This window comes from Trachinotus anak, unplaced genomic scaffold (genome assembly GCF_046630095.1).
Source record: "Trachinotus anak isolate AG129_WGS33_773 ecotype Australia unplaced genomic scaffold, CSIRO_AGI_Tana_v1 ptg000007l, whole genome shotgun sequence".
In the NCBI taxonomy this organism is placed as follows: domain Eukaryota; kingdom Metazoa; phylum Chordata; class Actinopteri; order Carangiformes; family Carangidae; genus Trachinotus; species Trachinotus anak.
The window spans coordinates 532,501-546,188 of record NW_027273858.1 but is presented as its reverse complement, the minus strand read 5'-3'; the positions used below and the strand labels follow the sequence as shown (position 1 = coordinate 546,188).

Sequence of the window (13,688 nt, the reverse complement as noted above, 5' to 3'; positions counted from 1 at the left end):
ATGGACGTAGTAAATTATGCATCACAATGTGAACGTTTGTGCCGCCGCTGCTGGGACCTGCGATCGGCCCAGGGTGGGCACAGTATCTGACTTATTCATGACGGTATAGCTGGAGCTCCTGAGACGCTGCAGCTTGGTGACCACCCGGCTCAGCATTTAGCTCCAGGGTTCAACAGAGGTCACAAGGTCTGGGTCACAGTGAGGTCAGAGAGGAGGACGATGGTGTAATCTTAGTGGGCTTTGAAGGTAGACCAAGTTTGTGATGGTCTGCCTGGTAAGCTAACACTGTGCTAGCCATTGGGATTGGGGAGCTTAAATCATCTCTTCAGGAGAAAAAGTTTGAACGCACAGTTAATGATTTGCCGGACGGAGGTAGGATCTTGCACAGCTGTGGACAACACTCTGACCACGAGCCCGGGCAGGAGGAAGCTGGTTCTGCATCAGCTACTGGTGCAGCACTAAGCAAAGATGAACTCCCGGGGCCACCCATCCTTTTTGTTCCAGAGACGTGTAGATGCCAAGGCGCACTGAAGCTGGCAGGTGATGGCCCAGCACCTCACTGAAACCCTTCAGCTGTGTCCCAGTTCAGGGACTGAATTCGTCACAGCAGCACGACTAGTCCATCCCAAATCGAAGGCTCCTTCAAATGTGGCCGAGAAATGTGTCCTCCAACAGGTGGATCCCTTGTGGCCCAACCGATCCCATGATTCATTGCAGGCAGGGTTTCAGCTCAATTCAACAGCTAACAGTACAACTGTTAAAACCAAGGGCCTTAAAACCTCTAGTTTTGTGAGAAGAAGTGAGATGTTGTGAAGGTTGGAGCAGAGCTTTGGGACACGTTGGTAAATGTGGGTCCAGCTGGTGATGCAAAGCGAAACTCCTCCGTCTTATTTCAGTTTGGTCTTCATGGTCTACGATGGCTACGAAGGACCACACCTTTATAGACCGGATGCAGCCTTAAACAGCTTTAATGTTGGTTTTCCTTTAATCTGTCATACGTCTGTAGATCTGGCCTTCGGAGCTGCTTGTGAATGAGGGGAGAAGTTTGAGGAGGTGAAGATGTCAGGACCGGCAGCAGAGAACTTCCTGTTCAGAGAAGCAGTGTTGAACCCTCGGTCTCCAGGATGGAAGGACAGCAGGACCGGGTCATGCACCATGTGGTTAAAACTGAAGAAGTGAAATCATCATCAAACAGATGGAAGTGAAGCAGAGAGGATCTTTTCTTCCCTTTAACAACAGATGCCCAAGTACTAAGATTACAATCTGTAAAAGCTTCTGAGGCCTCCACTGACAGCATGGACCTGTTCACCAGCTGGGTCCAGATGAGAGACTGGTTGAGTCTGCCAGAGGAGGAGCTCACTGATCAAACCTTCAATCATGAAGAGGGCGGCACAGATGGCAGATAAGGTATCAGACTGTCAGGAGGGGTCATCAGATACAGTTCAGAAGCTGAGAGGAGCTGATTCGTCAGGTCAAGACAAATAAAGAGCAGAAATAAAACACTTATACTGCAGCTCGAGGAGAATCTACAGAACCCAGAGTCCAGAGGCAGAACATCAAAATGAAACCTGAGGAAATCGAGCGACAGGAAGGTGGAGTCTGGGCTGCCCTCTGAAGAGCGGGAATTAGAGAAGAACTCATTGATTGAAACCATAGATAACCTGGAGTTCATCAGCACTGCATCTCACAGCAGCTGCTTTCACCCCAGTTGAAGAAAACACTGTGGTTTCTGAGAACAGCGGCTTCACTGCTCGTTCTTCTTCAATGTGTTAATGCGTTCGTGAAGTTTGAATTTTCTTCTTGGACAGTTTGTGATTCTGTCAACCTGAGCTGCAGAAAGAAACTGGATTTGACTTGGCTGAATATTTGTTTATATTAAGAGGATGAGCATCATTCATCCAACCGCACACACACACACACACACACACACACACACACACACACACACACACACACACACACACACAGGCATCCTGGGGAGTCAGACACCAACTGACCGGACAAATGTTCTTTTGCTTTTTCTCTCAAACACTGCCGCCGGCTAACACTCAGCTTTGTGTGTGTGTGTGTGTGTGTGTGTGTGTGTGTGTGTGTGTGTGTTGAATGTGCATGAATGTGTGTTTTGACTGTGTGTGTCGGTTCTCCCCACCCTCCAGGTTTGTGTGTATTATGGAGACCCACTGCTGCTGTGTCCTTTGATTAAGGTCAATTTGGTAACTAGGGTTGGCAACACATCCTCTCACACACACATCTACACACACACACATCTCTGCTGAGCCAAATCAGCCGTTCTATACGGCCTCGTTCATCTGTCCCTCTGAATTAATGTGTGTATATACATGGCTGCATCATCGTGTTTGACATTTTCGCTTTGGACAAAAGGAATAAAACGTTTATTTAAATGTTCTGTTCTTTACAAAAAGGTTTCTACATCGTTTCACATGCATCTTTTTACAGACGATGGTAATTTATTACAAATTAAATCAAATTTGTAAAAACAGCAGATCCTGAGCCAGTCTGTCTAAGCGATGGTGGTTTAGAAGCAAAATGTTTGGTGCGTTCACATTTTCTTATTTATGTCCTTTCAGAGGTTCTGCCCATGTTATGTGTTTATTTCATGTCCTTATAAACAGCTGAGTTACTTTTTTAAAATTTATACATTTCATACATTTGAGTGTAAATCAAAACACAAAGGCTTCAGCACATATGTCACCTCCATGTTCCCCTGTGAGGATTGTAAGAATGGAATAAATAAGTAATAATAATAACAATGTATTGTATTTTGTAATCTGGGTCATTTTCCTCCCAGATGAACATAGAGGCCAAATGTATAAGTATCAAACAGGGTTAGCCGACCACATTAGCAGTCTGACGGTTAGCGAGGGTGGTCTGTGATGGATCAAACTTCCTGTCCGCTCCTGTATCTGCTGTGTGTACGTCAGGGACTAATGACCAGGAACTTTCCCTGGAGTAAAACGATTTGTGATTGATCTGTGTTTCACAGCAGCGTTAAAAACCCAACGCTGCAACAACATTCAATACACAATATATCACACTCCCTCTGAATGTCGTCCTCAAAGCCTGGACTTCATCGCCCGTCCAGCAGTCATCAAATCTCTCGGGCTGCTCCATCTAATTATTGTCGACTTCAAACTACAAGCACAACAACGTATTTGCATTTGCAGGATTTTAAGAAATCTGGCTCCTGGACCTGGACCTTCAGAAAGTTCTGGTCCAGGGCGGGAACTTAAGCGGGAAAACTGTCTCCTGGAGTTTAATTCAGACCCTGGTTCCTCACAAGGTTCCTGTAATCCTCATCCTCCTCTTCATCATCCTGTGTTTCCCATTGAGATAACGCAGGAGAACTGGTGAAGTGTTCATAATACACCCACCTCAGGATCCAGTCCCAGCTCAGCGTTACTGCCAGTTCACCTCTGTGATCGCAGACATTAACTCTCAGCCTCTGTTCACACAGATGAGACGTGAAGGCCTCCAACATGGCCGCCACAGAGCACGTTACATCACTAAATGAGAGGACTGTAATGTTTGTGATGACGACCCATGGGGCTGAGCAGACTGATATAGAGTAAAGTACATGAGGAGGATGGATGTGAACTCGATGATCGTAATGTATCTAATATACGTCGTGTAGCCTGAACGCATCTGAGGCCGAACGCTGCTGCTGTCGCCTCACATCCAATCACAGGCTCCTACTGCTTATTGTTTCACCTCCTGAGTGTGTCTGTCCATTACCTCCTCTGTGTGTGTGTGTGTGTGTGTATTAGGGTTATGCTAGCGCTAACGTAGAGCCCTGTATGTTACTGTGTGTGTGTGTGTGTGTGTGTGTGTGTGTGTGTGTGTGTGTGTTGGATGACATTACTAAAAAGAGTCGACATGTTACACAGCAGAGGAGGCTTTAAACCCTCCAGCATCAAACACACACAAACTCTCTCACACACACACACACACACACAACCTCTCAGCTTGGCTCTGTGCCCGTATGCATGACAAGACCTCTGGGACCCCCTAAACACACACACACACACACACACACACACACACACACACAAACCACCCCCACCCACCCAAACTCGGCAGCCCAGCGCCTAATAGCACCCAACATCTTCCCCCGTGTGTGCTGTGCTTGCTCTCTCTCTCTCTCTCTCTCTCTCTCTCTCTCTCTCTCTCTCTCTCTGTGTATGTGAGTGTGTGTGTGTGTGTGTGAGGCTGTGGCAGAAAGAACACTGCGACCTAAAAACCCAGCTCACTGGGAGCGACTGCACGCCGAACAGAAGGCTCATCCAAGTGTAAACACACACACACACACACGCACACACACACAGGGAAGCAGACAGGGACAAGTGTGAGCACACACACACACACACACACACACACACACACAAGCCACGTGGACACATGCACTCAGTCACACACTCATTTGGACAAACATACACAGCAGATGCAGTCGTATGAACACACAGATTGACACGCTTGAATAGAAGAATATAAACACACACACACACACACTAACAGTGTGTGTGTGTGTGTGTGTGTGTGTGCGCCCGGCGTCCTCTTTCACCTCCACTGATGACGACTGATTTCACAGGTGAGGAACAGGAGGTGTGAGCGTCTCTGAGCCTCGGATCCTGGTTCTCATCTGGATCCTGGTTCTCATCTGGATCCTGCCTCTCATCTGGATCCTGGTTCTCATCTGGATCCTGCCTCTCATCTGGATCCTGGTTCTCATCTGGATCCTGCCTCTCATCTGGATCCTGGTTCTCATCTGGATCCTGCCTCTCATCTGGATCCTGCCTCTCATCTGGATCCTGGTTCTCATCTGGATCCTGGTTCTCATCTGGATCCTGGTTCTCATCTGGATCCTGCCTCTCATCTGGATCCTGGTTCTCATCTGGATCCTGGTTCTCATCTGGATCCTGCCTCTCATCTGGATCCTGGTTCTCATCTGGATCCTGGATCTTATCTGGAATATTTCAGTCTAAACTTTTTTATAATTAACACACATGTTCATCAAGTGAAAAATAATATTATAATAAGAAAGTAAAACAAACACAAATTACAAATTGAGCGATGATCTGTCACTTCCTGTTGTTCTCACCTGGTCTCACTGATCCATCTCCTCTGTCTGGTGGTCGGGATCACTTCTTCTCTTTTATTTACCAGTTGCGACGTCACATCTCCAACCTCTATCTTAAAGCTCCACAGTCTAAAGGTAGATGTCCATGTGTTTGTGATTATAAAGCAGGTCTAGGTTCTATATTAATACTGTGAAAGTATCAAAGCCTCAGTCCACAGAGAAATGCACACAGCCTGTATTCAGAAACTGAGCCTTAAAACCAGCCGTCAGGACTTCTGGAACTTTGTGATGTCACAACAAAGCAGTCACTGTGATAGAAAACCTTCAGCCAAGCTCCAGAAAACGCTGAATTATTGAGAGTTGTTTCGCTGTCAGCTTGTTTTACAGGCATATGGCAACTTAAAGGATCGCTGCGTAAATTCTGCTGTTACATAGCTAACTTTAGCATTAGCAGCTGTTTTTTATTTACAAGTCTGGAACAATCGTGAGTTCAGCTTTAAACTTCATCCCTTTACTCACCAACATCTGGTTTGTTTCTCTGTGAACGTTCTCCTTCGTTCTGAGTGAAACTGTCCTCTCTGCAAAAATACATTTTACAGTTAATCTGAGGTTTTAGTGTTTTAACGGTCATCAGTGTTCAGACGGGAACTTCTCCTCTGACTTGTTTTAATCTGTGAATTTTGTGGTTTTTTGTCTACAGTGTGTGTGTGTCTGTGTGTGGATACATACAGTATTCTCAGCATCTCTGAGTGTGTGGCCCTGCAGGGGAGTTGGCTGTCTGTGTGTGTGTGTGTGTGTGTGTGTGTTGTGGTTGTGTATAGTAAATATTTCTACAGCAGCGATCATCTTGGCTTCATGTCAGCGTCCCCAGCTGTCAGCTCCACACCGGCCCCTGGCAGAGAGAGAGAGAGCTGGAGCGAGAGAAACCTCCGCCCCCGGTTTGTCTGTGGTGAGTTACGGTGGCGCTCAGACCGGTGGTGGTGGAGGTGGTGGTGGTGGAGGTGGTGGTGGTGCTCGCAGAGCTGACGGCAGCTGGACTATAAAGGTAAGGATTACAGGTAATGAGCAGACCAGCCTTCCCTGCTCCTGATATCAACCAGCACAGTTTAACTCAAGCTCATCTGTTATCGATCAACCTCTGCACGAACAGATCGATTCTCCTGAGCTCACCTGAGCTGAAACACCTCCAGAGTCAATCTGTCGTTTCAGTACTGAGTCATATCTGTTCATCATCGCCTCTTCGCCACTTCCTGTTTAATTTGAGCTCTGGGTCATAAACACTGACGCACTGTGAATGTGAAGCTGCAGCCGGTTTGGTTCCTGTAGCTGAAAGTGTGTGTGTCTGTGTGTGTGTGTGTGTGTGTGTGTGTGTGTGTGTGTGTGTGTGTGTGTGTGTGTGTGTGTGTGTGTGTGTGTTTGTATCTTTACATCTATTTGTGTAACATAACAGTTTTGTCTGTGTGTATCTTTCATGTTTCAGCTGTTCCTTTGATTTCATCCCTGCTGATGATGCACAGGGCTGTCTGCTGGGATGCAGGTTGACTGTGTGTGTGTGTGTGTGTGTGTGTGTGTGTGTTGAAGCGTGCTGCATGTACTTGATGTTCCAGTACGTTCTGACCTCCTGGCTCCTGTAGGGATCAGCGTCCTTCAGGCTGATGAGCCGTTCACTGAGGTCTGTGGGTTGTTTTCTATGAATCTCTGAGTCTCTAACTGAACCAGTGACTCTGCTGCTGACAACAACAGTTATAACATTTAACATATAACATATGACATTTATAACATTTATAACTGTGGATAGAAGCGTCCGCTCAGTGAGTGAATGTAAGAGCACCAGTAGAGGAGCTTCGTCTCCGGCTGCAGACCCTGATGCTGTGGACCTCCAGCTGCAGGACGTTTGCAGGCGTCGCTCGTGTTCGTGCAGCTTCGTGCAAACACGCAACAAGCTCTGCAGTGTTGGGTCTGAATGTGCAGTGTGTTGGATTTAAAATCTCCTCAGCTACTGGTGTTTGTTTTGACACACACACAGATTAAACACTTACATTAGTGTGTGTGTGTGTGTGTGTGTGTGTGTGTGTGTGTGTGTGTGTGTGTGTGTGTGTTGGGGGGGGGGATTACAGTGTGTTCTGTGGCTTACAGAGGGACGTGATGGACTAATCACTTAATATTTTCCTAGATGGTCTGGACACATCCTGTTTCTTCTCAGCAGACACACACACACAAACACACAAACACACAAACACACACACACACACACACACACACGTTGACAGTTTCTCACACATGGACACATGAATGTACCTGTGAGGAGCCGTGACAGGGGGGCGGGATGAGACAGGTCCCTGACTGGACGTGAACCAGGTCACCAGCACACAAACCAAACCTGATTCTGGACTTGACCCTGGAACAGCTGAGAGGTGAGGAGGAGGTGCAGCGTCCACACTGTCCAGGAATCTGACTCATACGCTTTGTTTAAAACGTCCTCATTTCTAAAAGTGTCATTTATAAACACTTCTTTATTCCAAAGAGTTTCCTCTAATGGTCTAATACTCCAGTCGTCGCGAAGATAGTTAGTGAAGAGCACACACACACACACACACACACACACACACACACACACACACACCCCACAGAGCTGACCTCTGGGTTCAGTGGGGTGTGGGTGACATCTAGTGGACAGTTCAGGTCCTGCATGTTTCTGACTTTCACCTGCTGCACACTCACACAATTCTTCATTTAAATAAATATTTTTATTACATCACTGATCTGAGGATCCAGATCCAGCTGCTCAAATTTAGATACATCAGGTTTGTATTTTCTGTCATTATTAAACTTTAGAGCATTATATTAATCATTAATTAATTCAGTGATTTAAGATTTTTTTTTAGTTAGTAAATTACATGTATAATCACTTTATCTATTGATCCTGGCTCTGATTACGATGTTATTCTGAGACACAACCCGGGACACTCCACCCTGAACACAACTTTTTTTTTAAATTCAACATCAGTCCTGATCATAAAGATCAAATATTCAATAATTTTCAGGATTTTAACCTTTTAACCTCCAGTTTGTTTCCATATAAAGCTACTGTTGGTTTTTAATGTAAAAAAAATAAAAATTAAAAATAAAAAAACAGAAAATTAATTATTTTCCTCATAATAAATGCTAAGTGGAATTTTTTTTAGGACTATGACCGTCAGTGATTACCAACATTGATTTTGATGCATTATTATTTTTTGTGAAAGGTCACATTTTAAAAAGATGTTTTGTGTACACAGTTTAATTTAGACAATCACAGGAGCTGAGGATGAAATTCCAAAATTCTCCAAACAATACACACCCTGCAATTTGTATTAAAACAGCTAAAATGATCAAAAAATCAAAAATGAAGAAACAAAATGTCCCTAAGAACTCACAAGGATTATGCACCATTTGGAGCCAGTGTTTTTTTTTTAACTGTAAAACTGCTATAAAGTGTTGATAGTAATTCTCATAAAACAGGGAAAAGTCATAAAGTATCAGCTTATATCAACGTTATGGTTAAAGAAAAAAACCAGAACCAGCTCCAGCGCCTCCTCCAGGAGCCGACATCCATACACGGGCCAGAACCGGCCCATACTTGGCTCTTTGGTGCCACAGTACAGCTGACGGTGAAATGCATGCTGGTACCTGTAGGCTGGGTTAAGCAAGAGAAAACTAATCTGTCAATATAAATGTAGTTTTAATGGACTACAGAGACCATCAGCACAGACCTGACGTCTCATTTAACTGGTGAGATTTTCCTTTAAAAAACCTGGAGGAAGAAACAACCATGTTGGTGGAGAGAGAGAGAGAGAGAGAGAGAGCAGAGGCAGTGAGACTCGCCCCCCCTCCCCTCCTGTTAAAGGCTCAGTGTCAGTTTTCCTCTCAGGATGTCTGAAGGTGAATCAGCACGAAACAAACTGGTGTCAGTGGACTTTGAAATCTTCGGTCACGTTCAAGGTCTGTATGTTTAACCCTCCTCTCTTCTTCTTCTTCCTCTTCTTCCTCTTCTTCCTCTTCTTCCTCTCTGCTCTGCTGTGTGAGCCGAGGCTGTAAACTGATCCTGCTGCTTAATTTAGGAACGAGCTGCTGCAGCAGGAGCTCGCTGCACGCTCACTTCCTGCAGCCTCAGGGCAGATTGTTACAGATTCATCTGAAAACGTAGTCAGCTGTTTATGTCAGTCAGTGGAAAACAGAGAAGCTAAAACAGTTGTTCCGTGTGATTCCACACTGAAACAAGCTGCTGTGGTGAATCTCTGCTGTCTTCTCATCACCTGTTTTCAATCATTGTCTGTCTTGTTGTTTTGACAGGAGTCTGCTTCAGAATGGTGAGTTTCTGTTTGCTCCTCATAAATAAACTGTTCAAATTAAAAAAAACAACATTAAACTGTCAAAAAGTTCATCATTTAAAAATACATAAATGAATTCATGGTAAATAATGGAATTTAAGAATCTAAAATAATCAAAAGAATTCAGAATTTAATTAAGGAATTTAAAAAATGTGCTTTGTGGTGCAAGATCAGTGAATTTTTGGATATTACATTGTAATACCCCCCCCCCCCTTCAGTACACAGAGAAGGAGGGTCTGCGACTGGGGCTGGTCGGCTGGGTGAAGAACACCTACAGTGGGACGGTGGTGGGACAGGTCCAAGGTCCTGCAGACATGGTGGAGGAGATGTGAGTACAGACTTTCACACTGCAGCGCAACACAACAGAGCAGGGGCGTCCCTCTCTACCTTTAAAAGACTCCTGAAGACCCAGCTGTTCAGAGAGCACCTTCTCTCCGAGCACTACATGACAAATCTACAAATCTACACTTAAAGAATCGTCACTAGCACTTATTGCTGCCCTAACACTTCTTATCGCACTTAACCTGGATTGTTCCCCTTTCTGTAAGTCGCTTTGGATAAAAGCGTCTGCTAAATGACTAAATGACTAAAAGACAACACAACACAACACAACACACTAAGAAACTGAAAACCCTGCAGACCTGAATGTGAATTTAACACCAGAATGAAATGAGATGAGTGAATGAGTGGGATTGTTCAGATTTTAAGCTCAGCTCCCAACCACCAGGTGGCAGCGTTCACCTTCACAACATCTCAGCTGTGTCTGAGTGCGGTCAGTTTTGTCGCTGTGGCCTGAGGTCTCTGCAGGTTTCCCTCTGTTTCCTGTTTCAAGTGAAGTTTGGTTAAAATCACAGCAGGAAGAGAAATCAAAAATAAGTATATTTTAACACAGAGAAAATCACATAAACACATTTCATCACAGAGTTTGATATGAGATACTTTCTGCTCCTTTATCATCACTAAATTTCATGTTTGATGTTGTGACTCTTTCATATTCAGGTTGAAGGTGAATCACAGTTAAAAATTCAAGCTATGCAACATTTTCCTTGTTAAAAATAAGAATAAGAGAAACACAATCGTGGGGCTCACCTGGCAGAGCTCATACTCATGTAGGCTCCGTGCTGCGTTCAGTGGCCTGGGTTCAAGTCCGACTCAGACCCTCCCCTGCCTGTCTCTCTGTCACTGTCTCTATGGTAACATGGCCAAAAAATAACTTAAAAGCGAAAGAGAAAGACAGTCCTGTGTCTGCTCGCTGCTGTATAAACACGAGTCGTGCTCGACCCAGCACTACTCGTGACGCCTTAAAGGGCCGCAGGACATCTCACTTTCCACCAAACCTGGTTTCCTGTCGACAGCAGGTGGTGACGGTCACTGACCACGAGCTTCATCCATCATCACGTTTACAAGGCCAAAGGTTATAACTCGTCCTCTTCTTCAGGACAGACTGGACGTTACAGTGACTCGGTATCGGAAAGTGATGAGAGGGTAGCTAGCTGGTTAGCATGCTAACTTCAGTAGAAGAAAAGGAGTGATAGAAATAGAAGTAAAACAATAGGGTTTCCTTCCACCTCTAGAGACAGATGTTGGTTTGGTTTGATGCTGAAGTCGCAGCGTTTCTTCTGGACTGGTCAGAAAACAGCTGATAATGCTAACGTTAGCTATGTAGCAAAAGCAAAACTTTGAAAACCTCTGTCAATGTCCACCTCATATCTCAGTTTGTACGTGTCTTCAAGTTGTGAGAAGTTCAACTTTTTCTTTCTGTGTCATTTCAACACTTTTCATCAGATATTTCATATAAAAACTGTCAAGATTCAACAAATATAAACATCATCAGTAACAGAAACGTGTTTCCTTCTTTTCCTTCCCTCAGCCGTTAGATTAATCGCATCGTTTATCTTCACGTCGTCTTCTGCTCAAACACTGGAGATAAAAGATTTTAAATCAGTTCATCAACACTTTCCTGCAGTTTGTTGTGTTTTTTAATGAAAGTGACACAAACTCCACCTGCGCTCCGTCGTCTCTGTCTCCTCCTGCACTGAGCTGACAGCAATAACCAATAATAAATCATGAAACTGAAGCTGGAGCTCGGGAGTGATGTCACCAGGGTGTGGATGTCTCAGTTAGATGACATCACTGCCTCCAGGGACCTGCTCTGCTGCTCTCTTACCTCACACACACACACACACACACACACGCATGCACACACACACACACACAGTCACTTAATTCTGATGTTTGTTTTGGACTCCTTGCAGCACCAGGCGGGTGGAGTTTACTGAACCACAGCTGCAGAGATTTAAACACCTGAAGCTGTTTTAAAAGACGTTTTTTTGTATAATGAGAAGAACCTGAGATCAACAGTCGTCCTGTCAGTCAGGCCTCATGTTGTTTTCTTTTTTAATTTTGTTCTCGTTTTGTATACATTTAATCGTGTTTGTGTGTGTTTTTTATGACGGGATAAAATCAAATAATTCTTCTCAGGCAAACCCCACCCGTCTGGCACTTACAGGGAGTTGAAATCAACACTCCAGCTCACTGTAGGGAAGCAGTGAGAAGAAGTGTAAAATCTGATTTAGGCTTTTTGTTATTGTTCAGTTAATGAGCTCATGAATCACTGACTTTTATACACAGACCGACTAACACTTTCACTGAAGAGCTCACACATGCACACACACACACTCACACACACACTCACACACACACACACACACACACTCACACACACACACACACACACACTCACACACACACACACTCACACACACACACACACACACACACACACACACACACACTCACACACACACACACTCACACACACACACACACACTCACACACACACACACTCACACACACACACACACACACACACACACACACACTCACACACACACACACTCACACACACACACACACACACTCACACACACACACACACACACACACACACACACACTCACACACACACACACACACACACACACACACACACACACTCACACACACACACACACACACACACACACACACACACACTCTACTATTTCCGTCCATTATCAGGAATCTCTTCCGTGTTAATGCGTTCACTCTCATGTCCTTCCTCTTGACTCCACTTTCACCACGACCTCACTTCCTGCCAGGCCTGGGAAACAGGAAGCAGCTGCAGGAGGGAGGGGAGGTGGAGACGGGTGGACAATTGATAAAAGAGAGGAGAGGATGGGGGAGAGGAGAGGAAAGATAGAAGGAAGAGATGGAAGTGAGAAATGGTTGTAAAGAAGGAGACAGTGGGAGCTGGTGGGAGGTGAACGAGTGGGTGGTTTCCACTTCTGCTCTGAAGATAAATTTCCCAGAGAGCCGAGCAGCTTAAAAATAAAAAGCGAAGGATTCAGGAAAAAGACTGATAAAAGAAATGTTTTAGAATTTGCTGGAGTGAATCCAGGTCGAGTGAAAGTGAAGAGAGAGAGAAAAGGAGATGAACCAGGTGTCTGACGTTCACATGAGATGGATTAGATTAATCCAGGATCATCACACACAGCCAGGGTTTACCTTTTATGGGAAACTGCTCTTATAAGAAAACGGCCACATGCTCAAAGGCCTGAGCTGTTACTGCACCGTGAACCTCATCCAGACAGGATTACAGCGTGCTAATCTCGCCATCAGGAGAACAGGCCTGAACGGGACAGCAGCTAATGAGGGAGAGAGAGGTGCAGCAGAGCTGGGTCTGAACCTGGGTCTGAACCCAGGTCTGAGTCCGACTGAAACCGTAACTCAGGCCGAGAGTCTGACTCCATCCCAGACTCCACCCTGATCCTGTTGGCTCCTGTTTGTTGATGTAACAGGTACCAGACCAGGTCCACGATGTTTATCTGGGAGGAAAAAGATCCAGATTATAAAATACAAACTGGGGCTGACCAACAAATATGAAAAAATATGTCCAAATATATAATTATTATGATTAGATACTTTATTGGTGAAATAACAGTTTCATGGTTTATATTAAATAACAACAACAGAAAAAACAATTGATAATATCAGACAATTAGTGAGAAATATACAGAGCGGAGGCGGCATGTGTAACAGGCAGTAACATACAGTCATAGCACAAACCCACCGTGGGCTGTGATTAAACCTCTCTCTCTCTCTCTCTCTCTCTCTCTCTCAACCAGAGTAAACAAAGGTCATGTGACCCTCAGACTCTTTTTATGTTCTCATGTTCTCAGAT

The 13,688-nt window shown here is 44.8% G+C and overlaps 1 protein-coding gene across 2 annotated transcripts in view; it reads left to right on the top strand.

The window, feature by feature from the left end:
* Positions 1-8,925: 8,925 nt before the first annotated feature.
* Positions 8,926-13,688, top strand: part of LOC139622495 (acylphosphatase-2-like) — a 6,766-nt gene continuing 2,003 nt past the window's right edge. Inside the window, exons 1-3 of one of the 2 annotated variants that reach the window (XM_071479821.1) lie at positions 8,926-9,076; positions 9,428-9,444; positions 9,684-9,793. In XM_071479821.1, the coding sequence (XP_071335922.1) occupies positions 9,007-9,076; positions 9,428-9,444; positions 9,684-9,793 (197 nt within the window). In that variant the 5' untranslated portion in view covers positions 8,926-9,006. Of the gene's footprint in view, positions 9,081-9,427; positions 9,445-9,683; positions 9,794-13,688 lie in introns of both variants that reach the window. The other variant, XM_071479822.1, reaches the window with a different exon arrangement.